We start from the raw sequence: 22,973 nt of genomic DNA, 5'->3' as shown, positions 1-22,973 counted from the left end.
GGCATCTATAATCCGCGTGCGGGTGCGCGAATAATTAAGCGCACTTGACGCGCTTCCGCAGTCGCGAATCAGAATTGACATTAATCGATCATTATTTAACTCCTAGTAAAAACAATGCGACTTTTCATAAAGGAATTACAGTTGTTTTCATTATTATTTTTTTAATTTCTAATTATGTCTAATAGTTGTTAGGGACTCTTACATTTTTTGAAGATGTATGTTCCAGGAATTTACAGCCTTTGAACATGAAAAGCTGTGTCCGAATTACGATTTTTTTCCAATTATGAAAAGTTGTATGGCTTTCACTGGTTTGTATTGAACGACTTCAATTTCCATTTACATTTCTCTAAAAAAAAATACAGCTATCGTTTTCCGATTATTTTCTTTGAGAGTTTTTAAAGAAATATTAAAATAGCCATATGATATTCTTGTTTCGAGACTTTATTTGTATCATGGAGGAGTTTTATCGATAATCATTAGCAATTTTTTTTGGAGCAGATAATTTCTTAAAAAGATTTATCAAGCCTCAAAATCCGATTCCTTTTTTTTTTTTTTTTTTGATCGCTCAAAATATTTCCCGACAGTCGGCCCACGCTCTCCCATCACGCCGATGGCGCGATTGGTTTGCTCTATCGCTACTTGAATATTGCTTTTGAGGAACTGGTTCGCGCGGCGTCGGTCTCCTGCACAGCGATTAGATAGAGCTTTGGAAATTAGAGGGAGGATGGAATTCAAACCTCAAATACCGGAAAAAAAAAAATAACACAGAATAAACGGAATTATCCACATGGGCTCGTTTCGGAAGGCCCAGGCCCATTACCATTACGCCGTTACGTCCGCCATTAGCGTTTCGGTCTTGAGTTTGCCCTGAGCCGCCTCCTCTCGTTTCGCTTGAACACTCATATTGTGCGCTGACCGGGTCAATCCTTCTTGTTGATGTTGTTGTTGCAGTTCTTTTTTAGCTTTAGCTCGGCTCATTTCGGCAGCCGGAACAACGCCGCGATGGCGCCTGTGAAGGCCACGGGCGCCGTCGTCGCCGCCGTCTCCTTGGCCGTCCTCTCGTACCTGCTGTGCAGCCACCGCTCTCAGAGGTGGGCGCCGCCGAAGAAGAAGCGGGACGGGCGCGGCAAGAGCGGGCTGGTCGGAGCCATCGGAAACACTCCGCTGATCCGAATCAACAGCCTCTCCGACGCCACCGGCTGCGAGGTAAATTCTCTTATTTAGCTCCTCGTTTGCTTTACCCGATGTCCTCTTTGGCTCTCTCCTTTCACCGAGGAACAGTCGAAGTTTCGCGCTTTTCCTTGGTAATTTGAGATGATGAACATGTGTGTGATTCTGTGGCGAGCCTTTGGTAGGTTCACTGGCTTTTCGAACCGTTTCTATGTCGGAATACTTCTTAATTGGCATGACAATCACTATTGTTTTGTGAACTTGCTCCAGCTGCGATGCGATTTCTCGTTTTCTAGCCGTGTTCTAACTCGTTGTTAACTCTGCTGATGCTCAATCAGTTTTCTTGTACTCTTGGTCATTGGATTGTAACCTGTTCAAACTCCGTTTGAAGTTTCTTTTTTCCTTTTCTGTTATGTTAGGTTTTCTACCTGTTCGAAAGTAATTAAGCTACCTGCAAATCCTTCAGATACTTGGAAAGTGCGAATTCTTAAATCCTGGGGGAAGTGTGAAAGACAGAGTTGCTGTGAAAATTATCGAGGAGGTAAGCACTCTCGTAATGTCCGCTCGGGGCTCGGTTTCCTTCATTGGTCAAGTGTTGCTAGGTCCGTTGTCTGACATTCATATTCGACAGGCCTTGGAATCCGGCAAGTTAATAAGAGGAGGGGTGGTCACTGAGGGCAGCGCGGGTAGCACGGCTATTAGCCTCGCCACGGTGGCTCCAGCGTACGGATGCAAATGCCACGTGGTTATCCCGGATGATGTTGCTATTGAAAAGGTTTGTATTGCCTGACATAAGCTGCTGTTCTATGGTGTCATGTGTCACAAGCGCCTGGTTCAAACCAGTTAAATCTTGCTTTCACTCTTAAGAGTTAAAACCTCTTGTTGGAAACAAGTGGATGGATTTGGCATGAGTTTGGGCGTGAAGGAACATTCTATCATGACTTTCTTGATGTTGGTTGATAGGCAAACTGCATTCTTACCTATGGTAGTTGCTTTGGCATGAGAATATCCAGCACAGGCAGCATGTGTCGCATAATGGAGAATGCATGTTCCATCTTGTTGATAGCTTATGCTGCTCACATTCTTATGTAAACAGGTTTTCGGAAGAAAAGTAGTTTTCTTTCGAGGTGTTTTAGAATTTCGATAGATGGCAAGAGCCTGATATTACTAGTGGAACTTGATCTTAACTCCTTCATCCGGGCCAAATCAGTTGCAGAGTGGCATGTTATGTGATGCTGTCTCATCTAGAAGTTATAAACAAACTCTTGGTTTCTTGTTTTTTACTTTAAACTTCTAATTGGCCCAAAAATTCGATTAAGCAATTTCAACTCATGTAATCCTTATTTCTTCAAGCTGGGTGAAACACTCTCTCAGCCTATATTGGCGTTTCCCCATGAAATCACGGTTAACTTCCATAACAGCTATTTTGGTCACAATCTGTAATGTCTGAATGGCTGTTTATTAGGTAAGATAGTCAGAATGCATGATTACGGCAAACCTATTGCAACTTGGACACCACCATGAACAAGTTGTGGGTTCTGACCTGTGGGCCATGGCCACATTGAAGTTTTCATGCATAAGAATAATTGACGATTGAGAGAAAACATAACAACGATTGACTTGTCTGTTGAATTATGTCGAAGCCTCAGGGAGAATCTTTTCATTCTCTCCCTTCCATTTAGCATTGTGTATTGACTCTCTCTTGTCTGTTTATCTAAGTCTCAAATACTTGAAGCTCTTGGAGCTACTGTGGAGAGGGTGAGGCCAGTGTCAATTACGCATAAAGATCATTATGTCAACATTGCAAGGAGACGAGCAACAGAAGCAAATGAGTTAGCATCGAAATCCGGGATACATGAGCAAACTGACGGTATACAATTAGAGCATGTCAACGGTTACCACTGTCATGGAGAGACGCTTAGTTCAAGTCCATTACGTAATCACAAAGGAGGATTTTTTGCTGACCAGTTCGAAAACCTTGCAAATTTTAGGGCCCACTATGAAGGTACCGGGCCTGAGATATGGGAACAGACAGGTGGCAATATTGATGCGTTTGTAGCGGCAGCAGGCACTGGTGGCACTTTGGCTGGTGTTTCAAGATTTCTCCAGGTCAATATAAATTCTTCCTCTGATCAATCCTCAAATATGGTAGTAATATAGATGCCTATTTTGTTTGAGTGATGGCTTATCCTAGTAAGTTCCTTAATGTTTTGCTGCAGGAGAAAAATCAGAAGGTCAAATGCTTCCTTATAGATCCCCCGGGTTCTGGTCTGTTCAATAAAGTGACGAGGGGAGTAATGTACACAAAGGAGGAGGCTGAAGGGCGAAGGCTGAAGAATCCGTTTGACACTGTAACTGAAGGAATTGGAATTAACAGACTGACAGAGAATTTTAAGATGGGAAATCTCGATGGAGCTTTTCGAGGGACAGATTTGGAGGCCGTTGAGATGTCAAGGTTGGTGTGTTTTCTTCGCCCATCTACCATGTCCTTACATATACTTAATGTGTATCCGCAGAAAATGCATGCATGTACATGTACTTATTTGTGCTTAATCGTGTGCCCTTTCATTTAAGGATGCATCTCTCAGCTACATTAATGCTCATCAAACCAAGAGATTTTATTTCCATCGAAAAGAATAATGAATATATGCATTTCTCATCTCTGGACCTCAACTGGAGATTGATTGCTTCATCTGCTGATCTTTTGTCAGGTTCCTCTTGAAAAATGACGGGCTCTTTCTGGGGAGTTCTTCGGCCATGAATTGCGTAGGAGCAGTCAGAGCTGCCCAGTCAATAGGCCCAGGTCACACTATAGTGACTATCCTCTGTGACAATGGGATGAGGCATCTAAGCAAGTTCTACGACGATGAATATTTAGATCATTATGCTCTGAGACCTAGAGCAGTAGGCCTGGAGTTTCTAGGTATCAACAGGAGAACTATTGACAAGTTTTATCCCTGATGGTTCTCTAAGTAACAGTAACATGAAATCAAGCTCATTCAGATGGCAGCTGATTGGAACTCGGGAACCATAATGTGATGGTGACGACGCCATTATGGGGCCTATTTTGCCTTTCCTATCATTCATTTAAAAGGCGAGCTTGAAGCACATACACTGGCTTGTCATTCATTATTGTCACGCTCAAAGTTGAGGATCTCATTATGTTCATATGCTGTGAAGAACGGACAAAGTCCTGATTAATGTAACAAGTGCAGAAGGGAATTAATTAGTCTTCTGTCTGTTTGGCTATCAGTTTTGTTCGTTCTTTTTCCTTTTGTTTTCGGTGGTGAACGAGAACATTGGTTTCTAAGTCATGCTTAACCGATTCGACCATTCTAATATGCCACCTCTACAGCAACTGATCTACCGATTTGCTTGGGGTTACAATTGCTAAGGCAAGACGTACTTTGTACGCCTGCTGAAGTGTTAATATAATCCTGAAGCTAACATAATTTAGAAAACGGAAGTATAGATGTGGATTCAATGCGTGTCTTCACAATGGGAAATTTGGTGAAGTGATTCCTATGGGTCTAAGGGTAATAATTAGGTGCATCAAAAGGGCGATCACAAAATCACCCATTGGAATTTCAAGCACCACAAACACACGCAGGTGACCCGAAAGAGGCCTTTGAATTGCTTAGCAGTTAGCACTGCGTCTCAGGTTAAGAAGTATAAACTGGTTGAGATCTTACCTGCCCTTTGCAGTACTTACCACTAATATGCACTAGTGAAATTTATAGTGGCCTGTGCATCATATCCTTCCATTTAGCTCATGAACAGAAACTCCTTGCCAAACCAGAATATGAAGGCCATGATCTCAACCTTAATGACTGAAAAATTCATCACCTCCATGGCCAAGCAATGACTTGAAAAACACAAGCTCTTATTTTCACTTGAGAAGTGAACATGTAAGCTAATTATTGCAGGTGCTCTTATGATAACAGTACAAAAAAGTCGAGCTCGCAGACTAGGACTAGTGTCATAGTACATTGCTTTGAAGTATATAAAGTCTCCACAGGCATCAAGCCTTATAACAGAGGTCGCCACAATTCAATACTTCAGCAAACTGTCTTCATCTGTGGGAACCTTTACTCTCATTGAGGACACCGCTTCTCAAACTGGGACTCCTGACAGTGTGAATCCAGCCAATCCCTAGAGGAACCCTTTGACATGTTCTGACTTGCTTTTCCACCACCGACAAGCTCCCTTATGTTCTCTAATTTATTCTCCCTCCCAGAGCCAATGACTCGCTTATCTGCTTCCTTCAATTTTTGCTTAAGACGCTGCTTGCGGCCAGAGGAGTTCAGTGTCTGTATCTTTGAGTGCGATGGAGGGGCGCCGTGTGGTCCCAGGTAGATCGTCTCTTCCTTTTTTGCCTGCAGGAATATGACATTCATGTACATGAACCATTATTTGCCCACAGGATACTACAATAGAACAATTCTGAGCAGCTTATCATTAGTACGAGAAACCGTAACTGCACATTAGCTCCATTAACTAACCTTTGGAGAAGAAGGTGATGGAGTATCTACCTCTGGAGCACTACCTCCTGCTAAATCTTGTTCAGCTATACCCAAGCTTGGAATTACAAAGCCATCATTGTCTGTGAAGGATACCAGAGATTCAGACTAGATCAAGGTATAGTCAGCAGTCAATATGCTTAACAAAGACAAGAGTGTGCAAATACATTGAAATACAGACTATTGAATGAGTTTCACACAACGCACAGCACTGACCATGAACAACTCAAGAATTGACACATTTCAGAACATATGTTGAAGTTAGTGAAGAATACAGTCGAAACGCTCATCCTCAAAGATCAATTTGTCTAGCCTGAGCTATCACAAAGGAAACCTTGAACCAGTCCCAAAGTGGAAGAGGGGAACATATAGCTCAAGAAACAAACGTCACTTAAAAAAAAAAAAAAAAAACAAACAGAAAGAACAGGCTTGCCCCCAAATTTCCCTTATTAGCTAAAAGATTCAAAATTTCTGCGCAAGCACATTGCTGTGCCCATGACAAACGTGAGATTTACAGTTGAAGAGAGAACCCGTGAATGGGGAAGGAATAACCAGACCATACATCGAATCAAAAAAGAAATCTCTCAAATCAAAGAACCAAGAAGCACTAAAGGGTTCTCGCAGACCTATGCCAAGATGCAACAGTGATTCTCAAATATCAAAGAACCAAATGTGATATGATCAGATAGAAATGCTAATGTTTGCCTTCCCTTCCCCTACTTTCCTATCCTCTGCCTCGTTGCGCCCCTTTTCTCTTCTACCTACCTATCAATTCCCATCACAGGACCTTTATGAATCCATACGACTTCTGTTCTTCCATTTCTTTGTAACGAACCATTAGTTGCTTCAAGGCATGCTATTTAGAATACTCATTGAATGAACAATCCAATAAGAGAGCCCAGATCAACTCGACATTGATATACCTATTCGATCCAAGCTCTTATAATTGGAAATATTACCCCAAAGACATGTTTTCAGACCTCACACTTAAAATCCTCCTCTCTTATTCTTTTTATTTATGGCGATGCCTATGGAAATTCGGTTAATACTTCAGTATATGACAGGTAACGTAGGAGACATCTCCATTTTTCCCTCCTGGAGAATATTTCCAATCAGTTTTGCAGCATGTGTATAATGTATGCAGCATCCTTCAACAACTACTCCCCACCTCCACCGTGGTCATAATCTTGGACTCGATGGAAGGCGGCATAAAATGAGCAGGCTCTTTCATCATGATCAGATCAACACCAAAACGACAAAATTCGATTAGGGAATGAGGGCCAACAAAATCATGTCAAAAAGGAACAGAAAAAACCCCAGCTTTCCATCATAAGCACCACCACGCACTTGTCCTCTCCAATGCCGAAAATCAAGAGCAGCACACAAAAAAAAAAACTGAAGCTTGGAGCAACAGTCAAGACCAATGCCGAATCTAAACGAAACAATCACCATATAAATCCATACCCCCCGTGACCATCGCAACACGGGCCAACAGAAACGAGAAAGAGCGACACCCAGAAGTGACAGACAACAATCAGAGAACTGGAAAGGAAGAGATTCGAATTACCCCACTCGTCATCTTCTTGTTCAATCGGAGTGATGTGGGTTTGAGGGTGGTCCATAGAGGTCGCGCGATCATGGATTTGGGCGGCCACAGGGCGAAGCAGCCCAGAGAGAAAATCCCAGCAAGTTGAATTCGAAGCCGAGAAAAATCGACAGAAAATATGGGTCAAAAAAAAAAAAAGGACAACGAGAAACCTTCACTCCCTCTAGATCAATCGGGAACAACGCACCGAGAACCTACTTTATAGCGAAAAAGGAAATGGGTGGGGGGAGCTTTGATTGAAATGGGGGAAGTAATTAAAAATTGAATTTTTAAGAACCCTACCTAGTCTTAGCAACAACGCTCCCTGGTTCAAATCGAATCTCTCCATTGATTTTTGTCCTTTGCTTGTGCGGCGTCGCTGTCCGAAAGGGGTTGGTTTTCTTGAGATTTGGGAAGACGCTTGAGGGTATTCTAGTCATTACGAACGTGCGCCTTTTTTTTTTATTTATCTTTTCTTTTTTATCAGGAATGGAATAATCCGAAACATTCGTTTGGGCAAAAATTTGAACTGATTGGGCCGCAGCTCATCATCTCTGTCCAATTGCTACATAGACAAGTTTTAAGCGACATGGATTTTACGGCGCTTCCTTTTTAAACTGCTATTTTGACAATTAACTTTTTTTTTTTTTAGGATTTGAAAATTTAGCATAATGCTGAATTCCAATAAATTTCTTATGCTACTAAAGTTAAAAGCTTAGGATAAATATAAGATTTATCCTAAGACGAGACACATTGGATGACCTAACACAAATGCCTAGCAGGAAATGGGCATATGAACTCATCTGGTGTGAGGTGTGGGACAGCAATGGGTATAATTTCCCCAAAGAATCATCGATTTTAGGTTCAGTCTCGATTTTACATCGAACTTTTTTTTGTCTATTAAAAAATCTCCAACTTTCACTATAATTCCAAGTTTGTCCGAGCATTTAGAACTTGTCACTAATTTCTTCAATATTGTCAACACCGGAGGTTGCCATTGCTCCTTACAAGGTGAGGGTGTTGATGAAAACACATGTTCTGATAATGAACTTCTAACGCTTTTTAATGTCGATTATTTTGAGTAAACTCATGGCAATTTTTGGATACATTGATAGATTTGTGACAAGAGTGAAAATTTGAGATTTTTTATGAGATCAAAAAAAGTTCAAAGTAAAATCGGGATTGAACTTAAATTTGGGGGTTTCTTTAGAGTATTAGGCTAACGAACACATGACCTCCTCACTTATTGTGGAGTTATTGACACCTAATGTTTGATTTTTTTCTTTAATCATTAACTTTGCATAAAAAATCAGGGATTAATTTTAATTCCTACAAAAAAATAATTAAATCATTTTGGTTTCGTATAGGACATTCGTATTGCATTTGCATTAAAACTAGATGGGTGGTAGACGAGCTCAAGCGTATAATTCCTAACTAAATTAGTTGAACTAAATCCATATGGATATCAATCTAGGCGAACGGTTGGAGATTATCACGCGAGATATTCTACAGGGGATTTCTTTTGCTCAGCAGCTCGTACTCTCAAGCCTAAATGACCACTGCGGCCATCCCCACGAACCTCTCTCGCTATCTTGACGACCGAGCAGGCGCTACACCGATGGAACCACAGCCCTCAAGCCCGTACACCTTGACGCCATCCCTTCCGGGCCGCGACAACACAGCCGGCCTTCCCCGTTGCAGACCCCGACAAGTTGGTCGCCGATCGGAAGCCACGGCCTCGAGTTCCGATCTTCATCGAGTCCTTTCCGTGCGGTGATTTCCAGCAATGGCGCTGAATCTGCGACGACGTTGGTCGTCCGTCTAGATCAGTCCAAGCGTGGACTTCATATGAAAAAATACACGGGGGCCGTTTCACCGGGGACTCAATTCTTTGGAGAACACGTTCAAAAGCAAGAAGGACGAGAAAGGGAGCACCATCCTTCATCAGTGACGTATAATTTCATCCCTTTTGTTATTTTTTATTTCTTGGCATCTATCTTCCTAGGTTTTCCTCACGGACTCCTCTTGCAGAAAACATACAAAGATGAGGGAACATAGTCCTGATGCAGGTTCTGACAGAGTATCCAGCAAGCTTTCATCGGGTCTCTGCGGCCGCACCAGTCACGTCCAGATCTTCGGCGACTCCTCGCTTGCGCCCCGATCTCAAACGACGAGCCATCCACACGAACACGATCAATTTGATCCGCCCAAACACCAATAGAATTCGACCCCGGTGAGTCCAAGTCTTTCTTGAATTATCGCTGTTATAATCAGACTTACTCTCGCAGGTGTATAGGCAAGTGAACAGGAGTTGAGGGGGGTCAAAGAATCAAGCGGTGGAGACGCGCCACATTCTGCCACAGTCGGAGACAAGTCTTTCTCACCGTGCCTTCCTCGTCGACGTGCAAGCCCCGCCGCCAAGCGACCGGTTGAGCGAACCCCGACGCCACAATTCGTGTTGTCTTCTCTGACTTTCTTCCGTTATTGACATAGTTGCACGATTATTAAGTCCCAATATCAGGGCATGATTTGTCTCTCTTGTTTCTGTGATTAAAATTTATCGTAAGCAGAGACAAAGCAGAACATGAGCAAGCGGTCCGCCCTCGTGCGTGCCGATGCCATTATTCTAGACGCCCATGTACACGTAGATCAGTCCATCCCCTTGTTGCCCAAAGGAAGTTGAACGATTTCAAGTCCAAATGAACGTGGCAGTTTTGTCTCCCGTGAGCAGCCCGACGAGCAACCATTCCGTGAGCGATCCGGCAATCCTCATCCGCAAGTCGGCCGGTCCAATCCTGATTCAAAACGGGAAATAATTCGGCGAATATTCAAGATTAGGTAAAATCTTGTCTAATTTTGATTTTTTGATATTATTGCTTGGTTTTTTTTTTTTTGAATCAATCATATCTTCAAGCATCTTTTTCTTTAGATTAGAAAATCGATTCAAATTAGATTCGAACTAATCTCGACCCTGAGATTTGTCTCTCGATGGCGTTGGAATCGAGACATCTAATCTTAACCACTATATTTGATTCCTCGATTCAATTTGTTACCAAATTTGAATCGGACAATATTTTCAAAATCATGCATATCTTTATATGTATATTTGATTGGTTGTTTCTTTATTTGAAAATTTAAAAAAAATATTTAAAAAGATAAGGTTTATTAGAAATCTTATCTCGAAAATTCAATTGCCTTAGATAGACAAGATTTCCTAGGATAGGCATTCATTTAGGAAGATATGATTTATTAGAAATCGTATCTAATAGATTTGGTGCATTAAATTTAATTTGCATATTAGATATATATTGCATCTTCATTTAGATAGGATTATTATAAATTGAAACATTTAGACTTAGGATTAAAGATTTCCTATATAATTTTAGGGTTTAATTCAAATTATTTCCTAGATATTTAGGATAATCTTCGTTTAGGATGGTTTTAATTTCATTAATAATTATCCTGAAATTCAATCAAAAATACAAAAAAAAAATATCTTGTGCATATGCATTCATATAATTTAGAATATTCCATATCATGCATCTAGATAATGCATTTTCTTTTATATGCACGTCATATAAGTTAGAACCGTAATCATCATGTCATATAGTTTTCTATGTCATTTACCATGTCACCAATTGCATGCCACATCATTCGCATGTCACATAATTGCCATGTCATCCGCATGTACGGTGTGTCGTTTGCTGCATCATTTAGAATGCTATGTCATCGTATAGCCATGTCATTATTCGCATGTCTAGGTTCTTTAATCTAGTTTACATGTTTAAGTCATTTAGCCTAATGTTGAATGTCACTTAGGTTAAATTCATGACATTTTCACATGCCATCTAGACTAGGTTAACTTAGTCAATTTGCACGTCATTTAATTAGAATCGCATTGTCATTCTAGTTAGCTTCATCTTCGCATGTCATTAGAGTTAGGTCAATAAATGCCTTGCATGCCATTTAGTTTAAGACTACATATGCGTTTCATTCATTTGCATTATTCGTTAAATAAGTGAAAATCCATAAAAATATTGCATTAGACTAAGTCTTACGCGTGGGAGATAAGCTTTAGGGTTTAGGCTACAGTGTTCAGGTATGTTCCCTCTTTCCCTATCTTGCAATTTATTTGATGCTTTGATTATTTGGTGTTAAATAATGTTTGTGCACCCACATGATCACCCCATATGTTAGGACTTTAGATTAAAATCAATCCAAGCTACCTGGTTAAATGTTTTTCATTGAAATGAAAGGTACCAAAATGGTGTTAATAGAAATATTAGCGTAATTAAGTTCTCGAACTCAAATGAATCTTTGGTTTATAGGAATAAAGTATTTCCCCCGTTACTTTATTTAAGTGTCTAATCGATCTACCATAAAATGATTAGTGGCGACTTCAATTTGAAAATCTTTTGCATATTAACTATTTGAACCATAAGTTGTGAATTGGTAGAGTTCGAGAGAGTTTGAGCTAGGTTAATTAATTTAATTAACTTAGTAATCCATTAGCCTAGAAACCTAATTTTTAGGTTGCGACGGGAGTGAAGAAAGATTGAAATTTGATTGAACGGATTAGAAGTTCGGGGATTATATTGAATTAAATCTCGTAATTTTTTTTTTACATGCTTAAGCATTTGATTGGACAAATTAAAAGTTCAATGATTACATTGAAAATATTATAAGTAGTGTGGTAATTAAATCTCATCAACAGAAAAATTGGGTTGGAGAGTTGACTCTAAGATTCTTACACGGAGTTGCCCATTTTTTTTCACTTAAAAAAGAGAAAATGAAATAAATATTCTTTCAACTTTAGTCCACTATGCAATGTCAACCTTAAAATTTAAATTCGTTAAATGTGGCCTTTATAATATTCATAAATGCTCAATCTAATCCCTAAACTTTTGATTTATTTAATTTAATCCCTTAATTTTAATGCACCATTGCCTAAACTTTTTAATATCATTTATTTAATTTAATCCCTTAATTTTAATGCACCATTGCCTGAACTTTTTAATATCTTTTCATTTAATCCATTTTTAAGTCAACAAATATGGCTATCTACTTATTACTTTTTGAACCTTTTGGTGTTCATACATACAATGATAGTCCATTTAAGTATGTTTTAATGTATAATCTTATCAGTAATAGTAAAAGTGGAACCAAATTTAGAGTTGTATTGGGTTGATACTCTAGCTAATTTAATTTTCAAATTTATAGATATAATTAAATTTAATCATGAGATATGGGTAAATACTTGACAATTTTATTTATTAAAAAAATTAGGGACAAAAATTTAAATAAACATAAGTACAAAAAATCTATTGACAAATTACAATGTATCTTAAAACAAACGGAATATAAATCCAATACAACTCTAAATGAGGTTATATTTTTACAAGAGAAGGATCATAAATTAAAATATACTCAAGTGAAACCATAGCAGTATTTACAAAGACGAGAATGGTCATAAAGGTGATAAAAATATATCATATTTTTTGTTGATTAAAGAAATGGATTGAAATGAAAAAATATCTTAAAATCGGGGCAATGGGGTTTGATTGGTGGATCTAGAATAGTCCATTGGACCGCTCAAGAACCGGATTGGAAGGATAGATTCCCAATTTACGGGTACGGCCGGACTTGGAATCAATCACCTTTAGTAATTATTTTAAACAACGAAATCAAAGCGAGAATTTGAGAGCAATTTCATATTCAATTTAGGAATAAATACAGTAGAAGTCCTAAAACTTGTCACAAAAGTGTTATTAAGTCTAAAACTTTCAAAAAATGCAATCAAGTTCTAAAGCTTACCATAAAATGCAATTGAGTCTTAAAACTTTCAAAAAAATGCAATTAACGTAATAACTTAATTGGATAAATTTGACAAGTTTTAAGACTTGATTGCATTTTTTTTTAGTTTTACTGTTAAATTGTACTTTTTAAAATTTTTAGGACTAAATTGCACTTTCGTGATAAGTTTTAAGACTTTAAATATAATTATCATTTCAATTTGATGGTATCTTTTGCTTTATTTTCGAGCGACTTATGATGGTCTTGTGGGCATGCTAGGATTAAATAGGTTATGTAAAAAGTAAGGTGAATAGGTTTTCTACGTCATGTTTCATTTACATAAAAAACCGGAGTTAATAAAAATTTCTCAAAATATTGACAATTAAAAGTTTTTCCCCAAACTTCCCTCGCTCATTGCATTATTCTCACTTATTCTTTCTTTCTATAAAACATTACTCTCTCACTTATAAAACAAGAAAGGATATATCGATATGATTAAGTTTTATCGAGATAACACTACATCCATAACAAAAATACAAGAATTTAAAATTACAAAAAAAAAAAAGACCGTCATTAAGTAGTGAGAACTCATAATCTTCGCAAGAGAGGTGATCCTTGACACAATAGGTACATCGAGATTCTTGATATTCATAATATATTTATGCCGAAAATTATTTTCTTCATATATTTAAGCCGATAGGAAATGAGTCTATAATTACATATACATGATAATCTAACACTTCTCCTTGCGTGTAAGGACATGCGAGGTAGGATCCGAATTCCCTAACATTGGGATTTCCGTGACATGCGTGACATTACTCAAATCAAGCCGTCCAAATGAAAATGGACGGCTTGATTTGATCTATGTTTGGGATTCAAAATTTTTCAAACCCAAAAAAAATTCCCACCCATATTTTTTCCCTTCATTTCAACACATAACGTGACTCAATTCAAACCGTCCATTTTCATTTGAAAATGCCCGATTTGAGTAATGTCATGCATGTTACGAAAATCCTAATGTTAAGCGATCCAAATCCTGCGAGATAAGACACAGATGCAATCAAATCAACAAGATAATTTGTTACGGGGAAAACATCCCAGAATAACAAAAAGAGAAAAATGAGAGATATGTCGAGATTGAAGCCCTTGATATGTGCTTTAATACCATAATAAATTTGCCCTTTCCCTAAAAGCTTCACTTGGTAGGGATCGGGCCAACGGTTAATACACATAACGTAAAACTTATTACTATAAGCAGATTCAAACTCAAGATCTTCTGTTTGTGAAGTACGGGCCGGCATCATTAGATTCGGCATGCCCGCTAGTTTTCTCTCTCCTTACCATGCACACGTTCCCAGAGTTATCATGAGCAAATTTTCTTAATTTCTTATTTTTTTTTTCACAGGCAAATAAAAACAGAAAGGTCATTTTTATCTTTTTATAGCATTTTTTTTTTTTGTGGTTCCATTCCTTCGTTTCGTTTAATTTTTTTTTATCTCTGATGCTTGTTCTCCCCACTCCCTCAAGTACTGGAGGGGGCACTTCGAAACGAACATCACATCCGGACCGTCGGAATTTCAACGATCCTCACCGCGGCAGATCTCGTCCGTCCGACGAGATCGCCACATTTAACCGCATTTCAATTCCGCGTCTGAAATCCGGTTCATTTTGCTACCCCTACCCCCTCCTCCTCCACACTCGCACACCGGTCAGGAGAGAGAAAGTGGAGAGAGCATGACGCTCGAACTAAAGAGCTCGTCTTCGTCGTCGTCTTCTTCTTCTTCTTCTTCTCGTCTCTCTGTTGGAGCTCTTCGGCCAAGCTAAAATCCATCGAGCTTTTCTGTAAGTACTCGCTTCTTGTTCTGCTGCTCCTCCTCCTCCTCCTCCTCCTCCTCCTCATGCTGGGCTCAGTTGGGGTTTCACGAATCAGTTGGTGCTTTGGTACCTCGAGCCAGGACATTTCTTGCGTGGCTAGGGTTTTGGGAATCTCGCGAGACTGGACTTCTTCTGTTGGAATTTTGTTGTTTTATCTCTTTCTCTCGCTGTTTGCTAGCTGAGGAGTGTGTAATTGTAGCTTTTGCGGGTCGATGAGGCAAATGATGGAAAAAAAGAAACGAGCTTTCTGCTCACCCTGGTTCTCCGTTTCGGGACTACGGTTTCCGAACATGAAATTGCGCCTTCATTTCCTTTTTTTTTCCGTTTTATTTTTGTTTTGAAGTGTTTAGATGCTTTTCTTTTCCTCCTCAGGAGCGTAGGAAGGTTTTCCTGTTAATTTTTACTAGTGTTAATCACAATTTGTATAGAAAATGGCGTTTGTTGGGATAAGATTGGTCAGTTCTTGGACTTACGTATTATCCAAGGCATTTTTAGGGTTGTCTCGGTTTGGATAGGAATTTAAGCGTCACCATTGTCTTGGCGATAGCACAAACATTTACTAATGTATAGAGTTATCCGTTGTAATTAGTTCCATATTTTTGTTCAGCATCTACAACAGATCTTTGGGTTAGCTGTATTCTAGCAACACTGACCTCACATTGGAGTATTGCTTCCGAAGCACACCACGGGTAGCCTTTCATCAGGTGTTTTAACGTTAATGGGCGCTGGTTTATCATCAGGATCATTTCCAAATTGTACTTGTGATTTGACTCAAGTCAATAGGTGCTTCTTGGAAGCCTACTGGTAATTTTACTTCAGCCCATACCCCATAGCTAGACTATTCTTGGAGTTTGCTTTGGTGTATATGTATGGCTTTGAAACCACTTAAGATGAATCTTCAGAGAAGCAACCTTTAAAGCTAACTTTTGAGGTCAGATAGCTGAAGGATTTGTTTATGTGCACAGACCTTTTCCTTTGATCACTGAGCAATGTCCTTCCACATGTTGAATTCACATTTCACTCTCAGGAACATGATGATATGTACGGAATTGTTGAAATGTTTTCATTTCTTGCAAGTATGGTTTTAGTCATAATTGTTTCTCATGTACTGATTTATCGTATTCTTATTAGGTTGTGAAGAAGTTAATTCTTGATTGAATAATTCAACTCCTATCAAGTGAATTATGGGTGAGGAAGGTTTGGCAAATGCAGCTTCTGAATCAGAAGCAGTAGTAGCACCTGCAGAAAATGGATCTGGACCTCATGACAGCAATGCAGTGACTGAAAGAAAAACCGAGGAAACTAATGGAGTGAAAGAAGAGGAAGATGATAAAGATGAAGAGAAAGTGGAGACTGATAAAACGGGTGTAGGCCGGGATTTAAAGGAAGAGCATGATAAGAAAGAACAAAAAGAAGAGGAAGAACCTAAAACTGAAGAGATGGAAGAAGAATCTCCTGCTGGAAAAAAGGAAGAGGTACCCGAGGAGATGAAGGAAGATGAAGTGAATAATGAGGAGGGAGATAAGGGGGTTATTGATGGGGTAAAACATGGGGAACGAGAGGATGAAGAAATTAAAGAGGAGAAGCTTGGAGAAGAGAAGGAAGAAGAGGCTGAAGAGGAAAAGAATGATGCAAAGAAGGTTGAGGAGAGTGAGGAGAAGGAACAAGAGAAGACCGAGAGTATGGAGGAGCAGACTGAGACAGAGAAGGCTGAACAAAGTACAGATGAGAAAGTGTTAAAAAAGCGCAGGAGGCAGAAGAATGCTGGGGGGAAGGTTGGAGGGAATAAAAAGAAAAATGACAGGACCCCTAGGACTCCTACGGTAGATCGTCCTGTACGAGAGAGGAAGTCTGTAGAGCGGTTGGTGGCATCTATTGAGAGAGATGCCACTAAGGATTTCCATATAGAAAAGGTTTATAAAACTAATTCACACCCTGCATTTTACTGGATTCATGTGTAGGAATTTCATTGATCATATTATCTTGGAATTGCAGGGCCGTGGAACACCATTGAAGGACATACCCAATGGTACTCTCATTTTTATTCTAGCTCCCTATATTGTTGAAACTGTTTTCCATGGTTCCTGGAAAACAACCATCTCTTTTGTTGTTGGCGTACACGAAAAATGCTCAGCGTACAATCACTTAGGGTCTAGTATAGAATGTAGTTGAGGTTTGGAATGTCTGAAACCTGGAAATGGGCATGACTTTGATTGACATGTTTTCCTGGTTCTGCATGTTATGGGATCCATCCATGCAGAATGATAAGGTGCATTAAACAACTGTCTCTACATTTTGTCAGTGGCTTTCAAATTGTCGAGAAGGAAGATGGATGACACCTTTAAACTGCTGCATAACATCCTGTTTGGAAGGAGAGGGAAGGTAACATTAATTCTTATCTCTCAATGGCCGTGATTTGCTGCCCCCCCCCCCCTTCTCCTCCCCTTTCTTTCTTGTATGTACTCCTTAGACAAGTTAAGTGGATGTCCTAGGAGAGTGTCGGTTTTGAAATTCTTGAGCATTCTATTCGCTGTTTGATAAACCTTCCTCTTCTGTACTTTTGCAGGCATTCCAGATCAAGGGTAATATATCGAGGTTTTCTGGTTTTGTATGGCATGTTAATGAGGTAAATACAGGTCTATAGCATTATTATTATTTTTTTTTTTGGGTTTTTGTGCAGTGAGGGTTTTTTTTTTTTGGGGGGGTGGTTGGGGTGTTTGGAAGTGGAGGAGATTTTAATGTGGCAAACTTATGTCTGGAAATTGCTGAGTTGTGGGGTACTGAAAGGCTTGTCTTTGAGCTTCACCTTTAACTATGTTGCAACTACAGGAAAAGCAGAAGAATAAGGTGAAGGAAAAACTTGACAAGTGTACTAAAGAGAAATTGCTCGAATTGTGTGATGTGCTTGACATACCAGTCTCAAAGACATCCACTAGAAAGGTTGGTGCAACATCAGTTTTGGTAGTCTGTTATATGTCTTTTAACAGTATTTTCTTCGGGAATGCTTGGTTCTTTTCCTTTTGGTCCCTTAAATTGCCTGTTCGTCATAGCGAAGGTGCAGTCTTGAAAGTGATCATATAATATGATATTTGTTGGCTGTGTAGTAGGGCCAACGAGTTAGACTTGCTTGTGTGATTTGGAGAATAGCATATTCTTTGTTTACAATGCCAACTGTTGTTTGTACTGATTAGTTGGTCCGCACTTTCAGGAAGAGATTGTTATGAAGCTGATTGACTTCTTGGTGGCTCCCCATGCCACAACTACCTTGTTACTGGCTGAAAAAGAGGTTGTCCATCTGTAATTGTTTATGGGAAGTCATTGATATTGTGATTGGTTTCTTTGCAATTGCATTTTTTCATGTTTTGATCTTCTCTACATGTGGCAGTCCGGTAAGGGCCAAAAGCGCAAGAGGTTGGTAAAAGGAACTTCATCTGCATCTAAGAGTTCCTCGAAGCGGACAGTCAAGGTATCGTTCATTTCTCACTAGAAGCATTGTGATATTGATGATAATTGTTCTTTATCATCGGCTGAATGACTGAACCAATCACGAATAATCAATAATCTGAAGTGTTTACTACTTCCGAAAAAGTATTCTTTTTGGGCTTCAACTTTTGATCATGTGGCACTGCTTTGTTATTTCATTATTTTTGGGTTGGATTGATTCCAGAGTCGAAGAAAGAGTGAGGATAATTTGAACAAGGAAAGAAAGAAGCCTGCTTCTGATACAGAAGATGATTCTGAAGAAGAGAAGGAGGAAGAGGGAGAGGATGAACTAGAACTAGAACAAGAAGAGGAGGAAAAAACTGAAAATGGTGTTCCAGAAAAGTCTGATGACGAGATGCCAGACCAGTCAGAAAGTGAGGAAAAAGATGTTTCTGAGGACGAGTCTGAAGAAGACACGGGGAAGAAGGAAAATAGTCGTGCAAAATCATCCAGCAAAAAGGAATCTGTTGGAAAAGCCAAAAGCAGGAAAAGTTTGGTGTCAAAAAAATTGAGTCCACCACCCAAAGCAACAAAAAGGAAATCATCATCAAAGCGCACAAAAGTCGACCACAGTGACAGTGGTCCTGCGGTGTTCTCTAGGAAGAAGAACGAACAAGTAACCAAGAAGTCTTCGACTCCTCCAAAGTCTGCCTCCAAGGAGAAAACTGGTCAGTTGATTACTCCATTTCATTCCATTTGTTATTCTCTGTGCTTTTGGGTATGCAATGCAGTCTGCTCTTCTTTTCAATAGTTATTGAGGTAATGGACTTTCACTGCTTGTTAATTAGTGGCTAATCTGAAGCTTGAGTGAACTTTTTTATGCTTGAAATTGATCCCACTTTTTTCATTGGGTCCAGGCTGAGACCAAAGGTCTTGGAGTGATCAGTCTAGCTGAACAACTCAAAATTTAAGGAAATGTCGTTAATCCTTCATGCTCGTTCCTAGTTTTAAGTACCATCTGTATATATAAGAATCCCCTTAATTGCATGATTTTTCACATATGTATACATAAATTTGTGGTATAAGGTACAAAAACATTCGGCAATTACTTAGAATTAAATTTTGTGCAACAAGGTAAGAAATGGCATTCTAATGCACTGTTCTAAATGGAACCGACTGAAGTTTGTTGTATTGTGGAAGGGAAAAGAGCTGCCAAAGGAAATGTCAAATCAAAGGGAGGGACTCTCAAGCCCAGCGATGTTGAGCTTCGAAATGCAATTTGTGAAATTCTTAAGGAAGTTGACTTCAATACGGTGCGATTCTAGTCTTTGGATATATTGGTTGGTGATTTTGCATTTCTTCCTTTGCTTGGTGCAAGACTGCAACTTGCTTAAAAAGTTTCTGTTTGCTTGCAAGATGTCTATGACTATTGATGTCTAAGTGGCATAAAAGATCTGCCGTTTTGAACTTTTTTCTGTTTTTGGTTGTTGGTTGGAAAGTGCAATATACACAGTAAATGTTGTTTTGCATTTTATTACAGCCTCTTGAAGAAGGCTAACTGCTCCGTCCATGCCTTTATTCTTTTTTATTTTTGGGCGAGTAATCTCCACACTGATATGTCGAATTAGCTTGTAACATCTAACGTAGGATGGGTTTTCAATTCTGCAGGCCACTTTCACTGATATTCTGAAACAGTTAGGTATGTTTTCTCAACATTGAAGCATTTATGTGATATCAAGCACCTCAACGTTCAAATTAATCATTTTGCTGGCTGATTTTGCAAGTCATTTGCAAGTTATTGATCTGCTGCATTCCCAATATATCCTTTGTTAATCGTGGTGGCTAAATCTTTAAGCTTTGACCTTTCTCTGCTGCATATCCTCTGGACTCTGCTGAATGATATAGGTCCTTTTTCACAGAGGAATTTTTAAAACTTGTCACACTTGCCTGAATGATTTTGGTGTTTTGTGATACTTTGGAGCAGGCTTGGCATTTGCGTTGTTATAGTCAATAATTGGGGTATGATTGTACAGTCAACTTGTATTATGTCTACTTGAATGAATAATGAGGTACAGGTGCGTTATCGGTTATATTACATGTCCATGGACAAATCCTCCCAAACTCGACAGGTGATGGTTTGGATAGGGAATTATTATTACAAAGTGTCTTTAGTTGCTGAAACATTGAAGTTTGCACTGGAACTTTGTTAAGTGAGCATTGCTATCATCCTAGTCTCCCTTGTGATTATACAGTGATTGGTCCAAGTGCTGTTAGAATTTATCTTTGTATCTAAAATCGATGGATGTTTGATTGCTTGTTGTTATTTGAAGCTTTGGTGCTATAGAAGGGCAGTTCTGCACTTCCGTGGTTTTAAAAGGAGACTCGGGTAGGATCTCACCATTAATGATGTATATGGGTTTCTGATCCCCCCAAAAATTTATGTAAACGGGTCATTGACGGTAAAGGAAAGACTCTGATCTAACAATTGAGGCAGTTCTTTATGGGAACCACGGGAAAACCCTTGTTACTCCAAAAATGTAGAAAATATCTTGTCATATTGGTACATAACTAGTGGCTGAAAATTCGTTTGTTAGTGTCTTTATGGCAGCCTAATGAATTTGTTGGCAACTTTTCAGCCGAGCAATTCGACACAGATCTTACACTGAAAAAGTCATCTATAAAGCTGATGATCCAGGAAGAGCTCACTAAACTTGCCGATGAGGCTGACGACGAAGATGGAGAAGGCGATGCTGAGAAAGACGAACCACTGGCAGATGCCCCTGAAGTGAAAACCTGACCTGCAAAATATAGTGTAGGTAGTGGTAGTTTTTGTGCCTAGTTTTCCGCATTGTGCACCTTGTACCGACTGTTTAGTAGTTGTGAAAGAGCCAGCTTTCATGCAAAGTGATTTGTACATGCTGGCAATCTAATTTATAAATTAAGAAGAGGATGTATCGATAACTCAGCTGCTTGGCAGTGCTGCAACTAGTTTATGTTCAAATTCGAGAATACTCCTTTCAGCGTTGCGTAGCGTCTTTCTGGTTGCTTGATGATCCCAAGGCAGTGTGCGGGGTGGGTGCGAGCCCCTGAAGCCCTGGCTTCCTTGGGGAGTGTTCTTTGATTGTGCTGGATTTATCATTCATACTACTTGATGTGGTTTGGTTATATTGCTTTGCACTTACAGTTGTGTTTTACCAGTCGGTTTGTAAACTTCGGTGAAGCGCCCTTTTAACCTAATCGCATCCCTTGTTACATGTGAGAGTGATCCAAACTTCTAATGAAGCTATAATTTTACAGATGGATCTGTGTAAGTTGCATCCCTTTCCATGAAGGACAAAAGTGAGATGTATTGTATGGTGAAAAAATTGTGACTAGTCGAAGGAAAAATTTTAATTAAGGGCTTGAAGTGTCTTTATTCGTTCAAATTTTGAAGCGATCTTTATTTTGAATAAGGGCATGAAGTGATTGTGCATATTTCAAATAAGGATCTCTCTTTGTCGGCCGGGTCACCGATTAAATATTCAGGCCGATCGGGGGCATTTTCGTCAAAATACGATTTTAATTAAATTTTTAGTTAAATTAAATTAAGAAATAAAAACTAAAAAAAAAAATACAAAAAAAAAAAAACAAAAAACATAGGCGAGATGGTTGCCCTCCCGCCCGTGTTGGTAGAGTGGCGATAGTCGCTGTCAGGGTACCCGGCGACCCCGCCAACCGGTGGCGAGGGCCTGTTGATACCCTTGAGGCATCGGCGACCCCGACGACAAGCTTCGCTCCCCACTAGTGGTGGGGCAGCATGGACAAGCGAGAGGCAGCCCTTCCCTTCCATGTGTGTGTGTGTGTGTGTGTTTTTTTTTTTAAAGAAAATTGAAAGATGAATAAACAACGAAAGAAATTAAAAAATTAAAAAATTAAATGACAAAAATACCCCTAATTAATTGGTGAGAGGCTATTTTTTAAGATTGATATGGCCATTTTAAGCTCTTATTTGAAACAATGATGTCACTTCGTGCTCTTATTTGATAAAATAAGAGTACTTTGGACCCTTAATTAAAATTTTCCCCTAGTCGAATGTAGTAGTTGCTATTGGGAATTATAATTCCGAGTGTGCCATAAAGAGCATTTCTTTTTGCATTTGGCGTACCTATCCTTGAATTAATGAATTAGTTTTTCTGTACCCGCCTTTTAATTATTATTTTTTTTGTTTTGATAACCGAGGTGTCCACGCGGCTGGCGAGCTATGGCTCAAACCGGCGGTGGAGCACGACTATTCCTCGGGGGGAGCTAGCGCAACATCCCACCGCCACAACCCCCCTTAAATCACCGACGCCTACGAGTTTCAAACCCGCCTTTTAATTATTTCTGTTCATATAAATTAATAATTTTAATTGAACGACCGAATATAATACTTTTTTTTGGTCGAATAGAACATAATGCTTGACAATGTTGAGCATTTGCTATTTTTTTTTATCAATCTTTTTTCTACAAAATGTAGCAAAATAAAATGAGGTTGGTTGCCTGCGGCAACAATTAAAGTGCACACGATAATTTATTTTTCTATTTGTTTATTTTTGAGAATAAGTTTGAAATAGAAATTCGCTTGATAA

General features: G+C 39.2%; 3 protein-coding genes across 3 annotated transcripts; 2 read left to right on the top strand and 1 right to left on the bottom strand.

The window, feature by feature from the left end:
• Window positions 1-911: 911 nt before the first annotated feature.
• Window positions 912-4,422, top strand: LOC115748888 (cysteine synthase 2). The gene is made up of 6 exons (XM_030685528.2): window positions 912-1,206; window positions 1,637-1,711; window positions 1,802-1,945; window positions 2,890-3,279; window positions 3,390-3,625; window positions 3,882-4,422. Exons 1-6 carry the CDS (start codon window positions 937-939, stop codon window positions 4,129-4,131), a joined length of 1,365 nt encoding a protein of 454 aa, XP_030541388.2. The 5' UTR covers window positions 912-936; the 3' UTR covers window positions 4,132-4,422.
• A 612-nt stretch (window positions 4,423-5,034) lies between these two features.
• LOC115748855 lies at window positions 5,035-7,580 on the bottom strand. The gene is made up of 3 exons (XM_030685496.2): window positions 7,258-7,580; window positions 5,673-5,773; window positions 5,035-5,546 (listed from the first exon to the last, which is right to left on the bottom strand). Exons 1-3 carry the CDS (start codon window positions 7,310-7,312, stop codon window positions 5,265-5,267), a joined length of 438 nt encoding a protein of 145 aa, XP_030541356.2. The 5' UTR covers window positions 7,313-7,580; the 3' UTR covers window positions 5,035-5,264.
• A 7,168-nt stretch (window positions 7,581-14,748) lies between these two features.
• On the top strand, window positions 14,749-21,375 carry LOC115748858 (DEK domain-containing chromatin-associated protein 4). Its single transcript, XM_030685498.2, has 12 exons — window positions 14,749-14,910; window positions 16,075-16,856; window positions 16,939-16,972; window positions 17,246-17,325; window positions 17,510-17,569; window positions 17,773-17,883; window positions 18,152-18,229; window positions 18,329-18,409; window positions 18,611-19,094; window positions 19,567-19,679; window positions 20,035-20,065; window positions 21,003-21,375. The coding sequence occupies exons 2-12, from the start codon at window positions 16,128-16,130 to the stop codon at window positions 21,161-21,163; spliced, it is 1,962 nt and encodes a 653-aa protein (XP_030541358.1). The 5' UTR covers window positions 14,749-14,910; window positions 16,075-16,127; the 3' UTR covers window positions 21,164-21,375.
• The last annotated feature ends 1,598 nt before the right edge of the window (window positions 21,376-22,973 follow it).

This window comes from Rhodamnia argentea, chromosome 2 (assembly GCF_020921035.1).
Source record: "Rhodamnia argentea isolate NSW1041297 chromosome 2, ASM2092103v1, whole genome shotgun sequence".
NCBI classification, from domain to species: Eukaryota; Viridiplantae; Streptophyta; class Magnoliopsida; order Myrtales; family Myrtaceae; genus Rhodamnia; species Rhodamnia argentea.
Note: the sequence above shows the minus strand (reverse complement) of the source record. Positions and strands in the feature narration are given on the sequence as shown.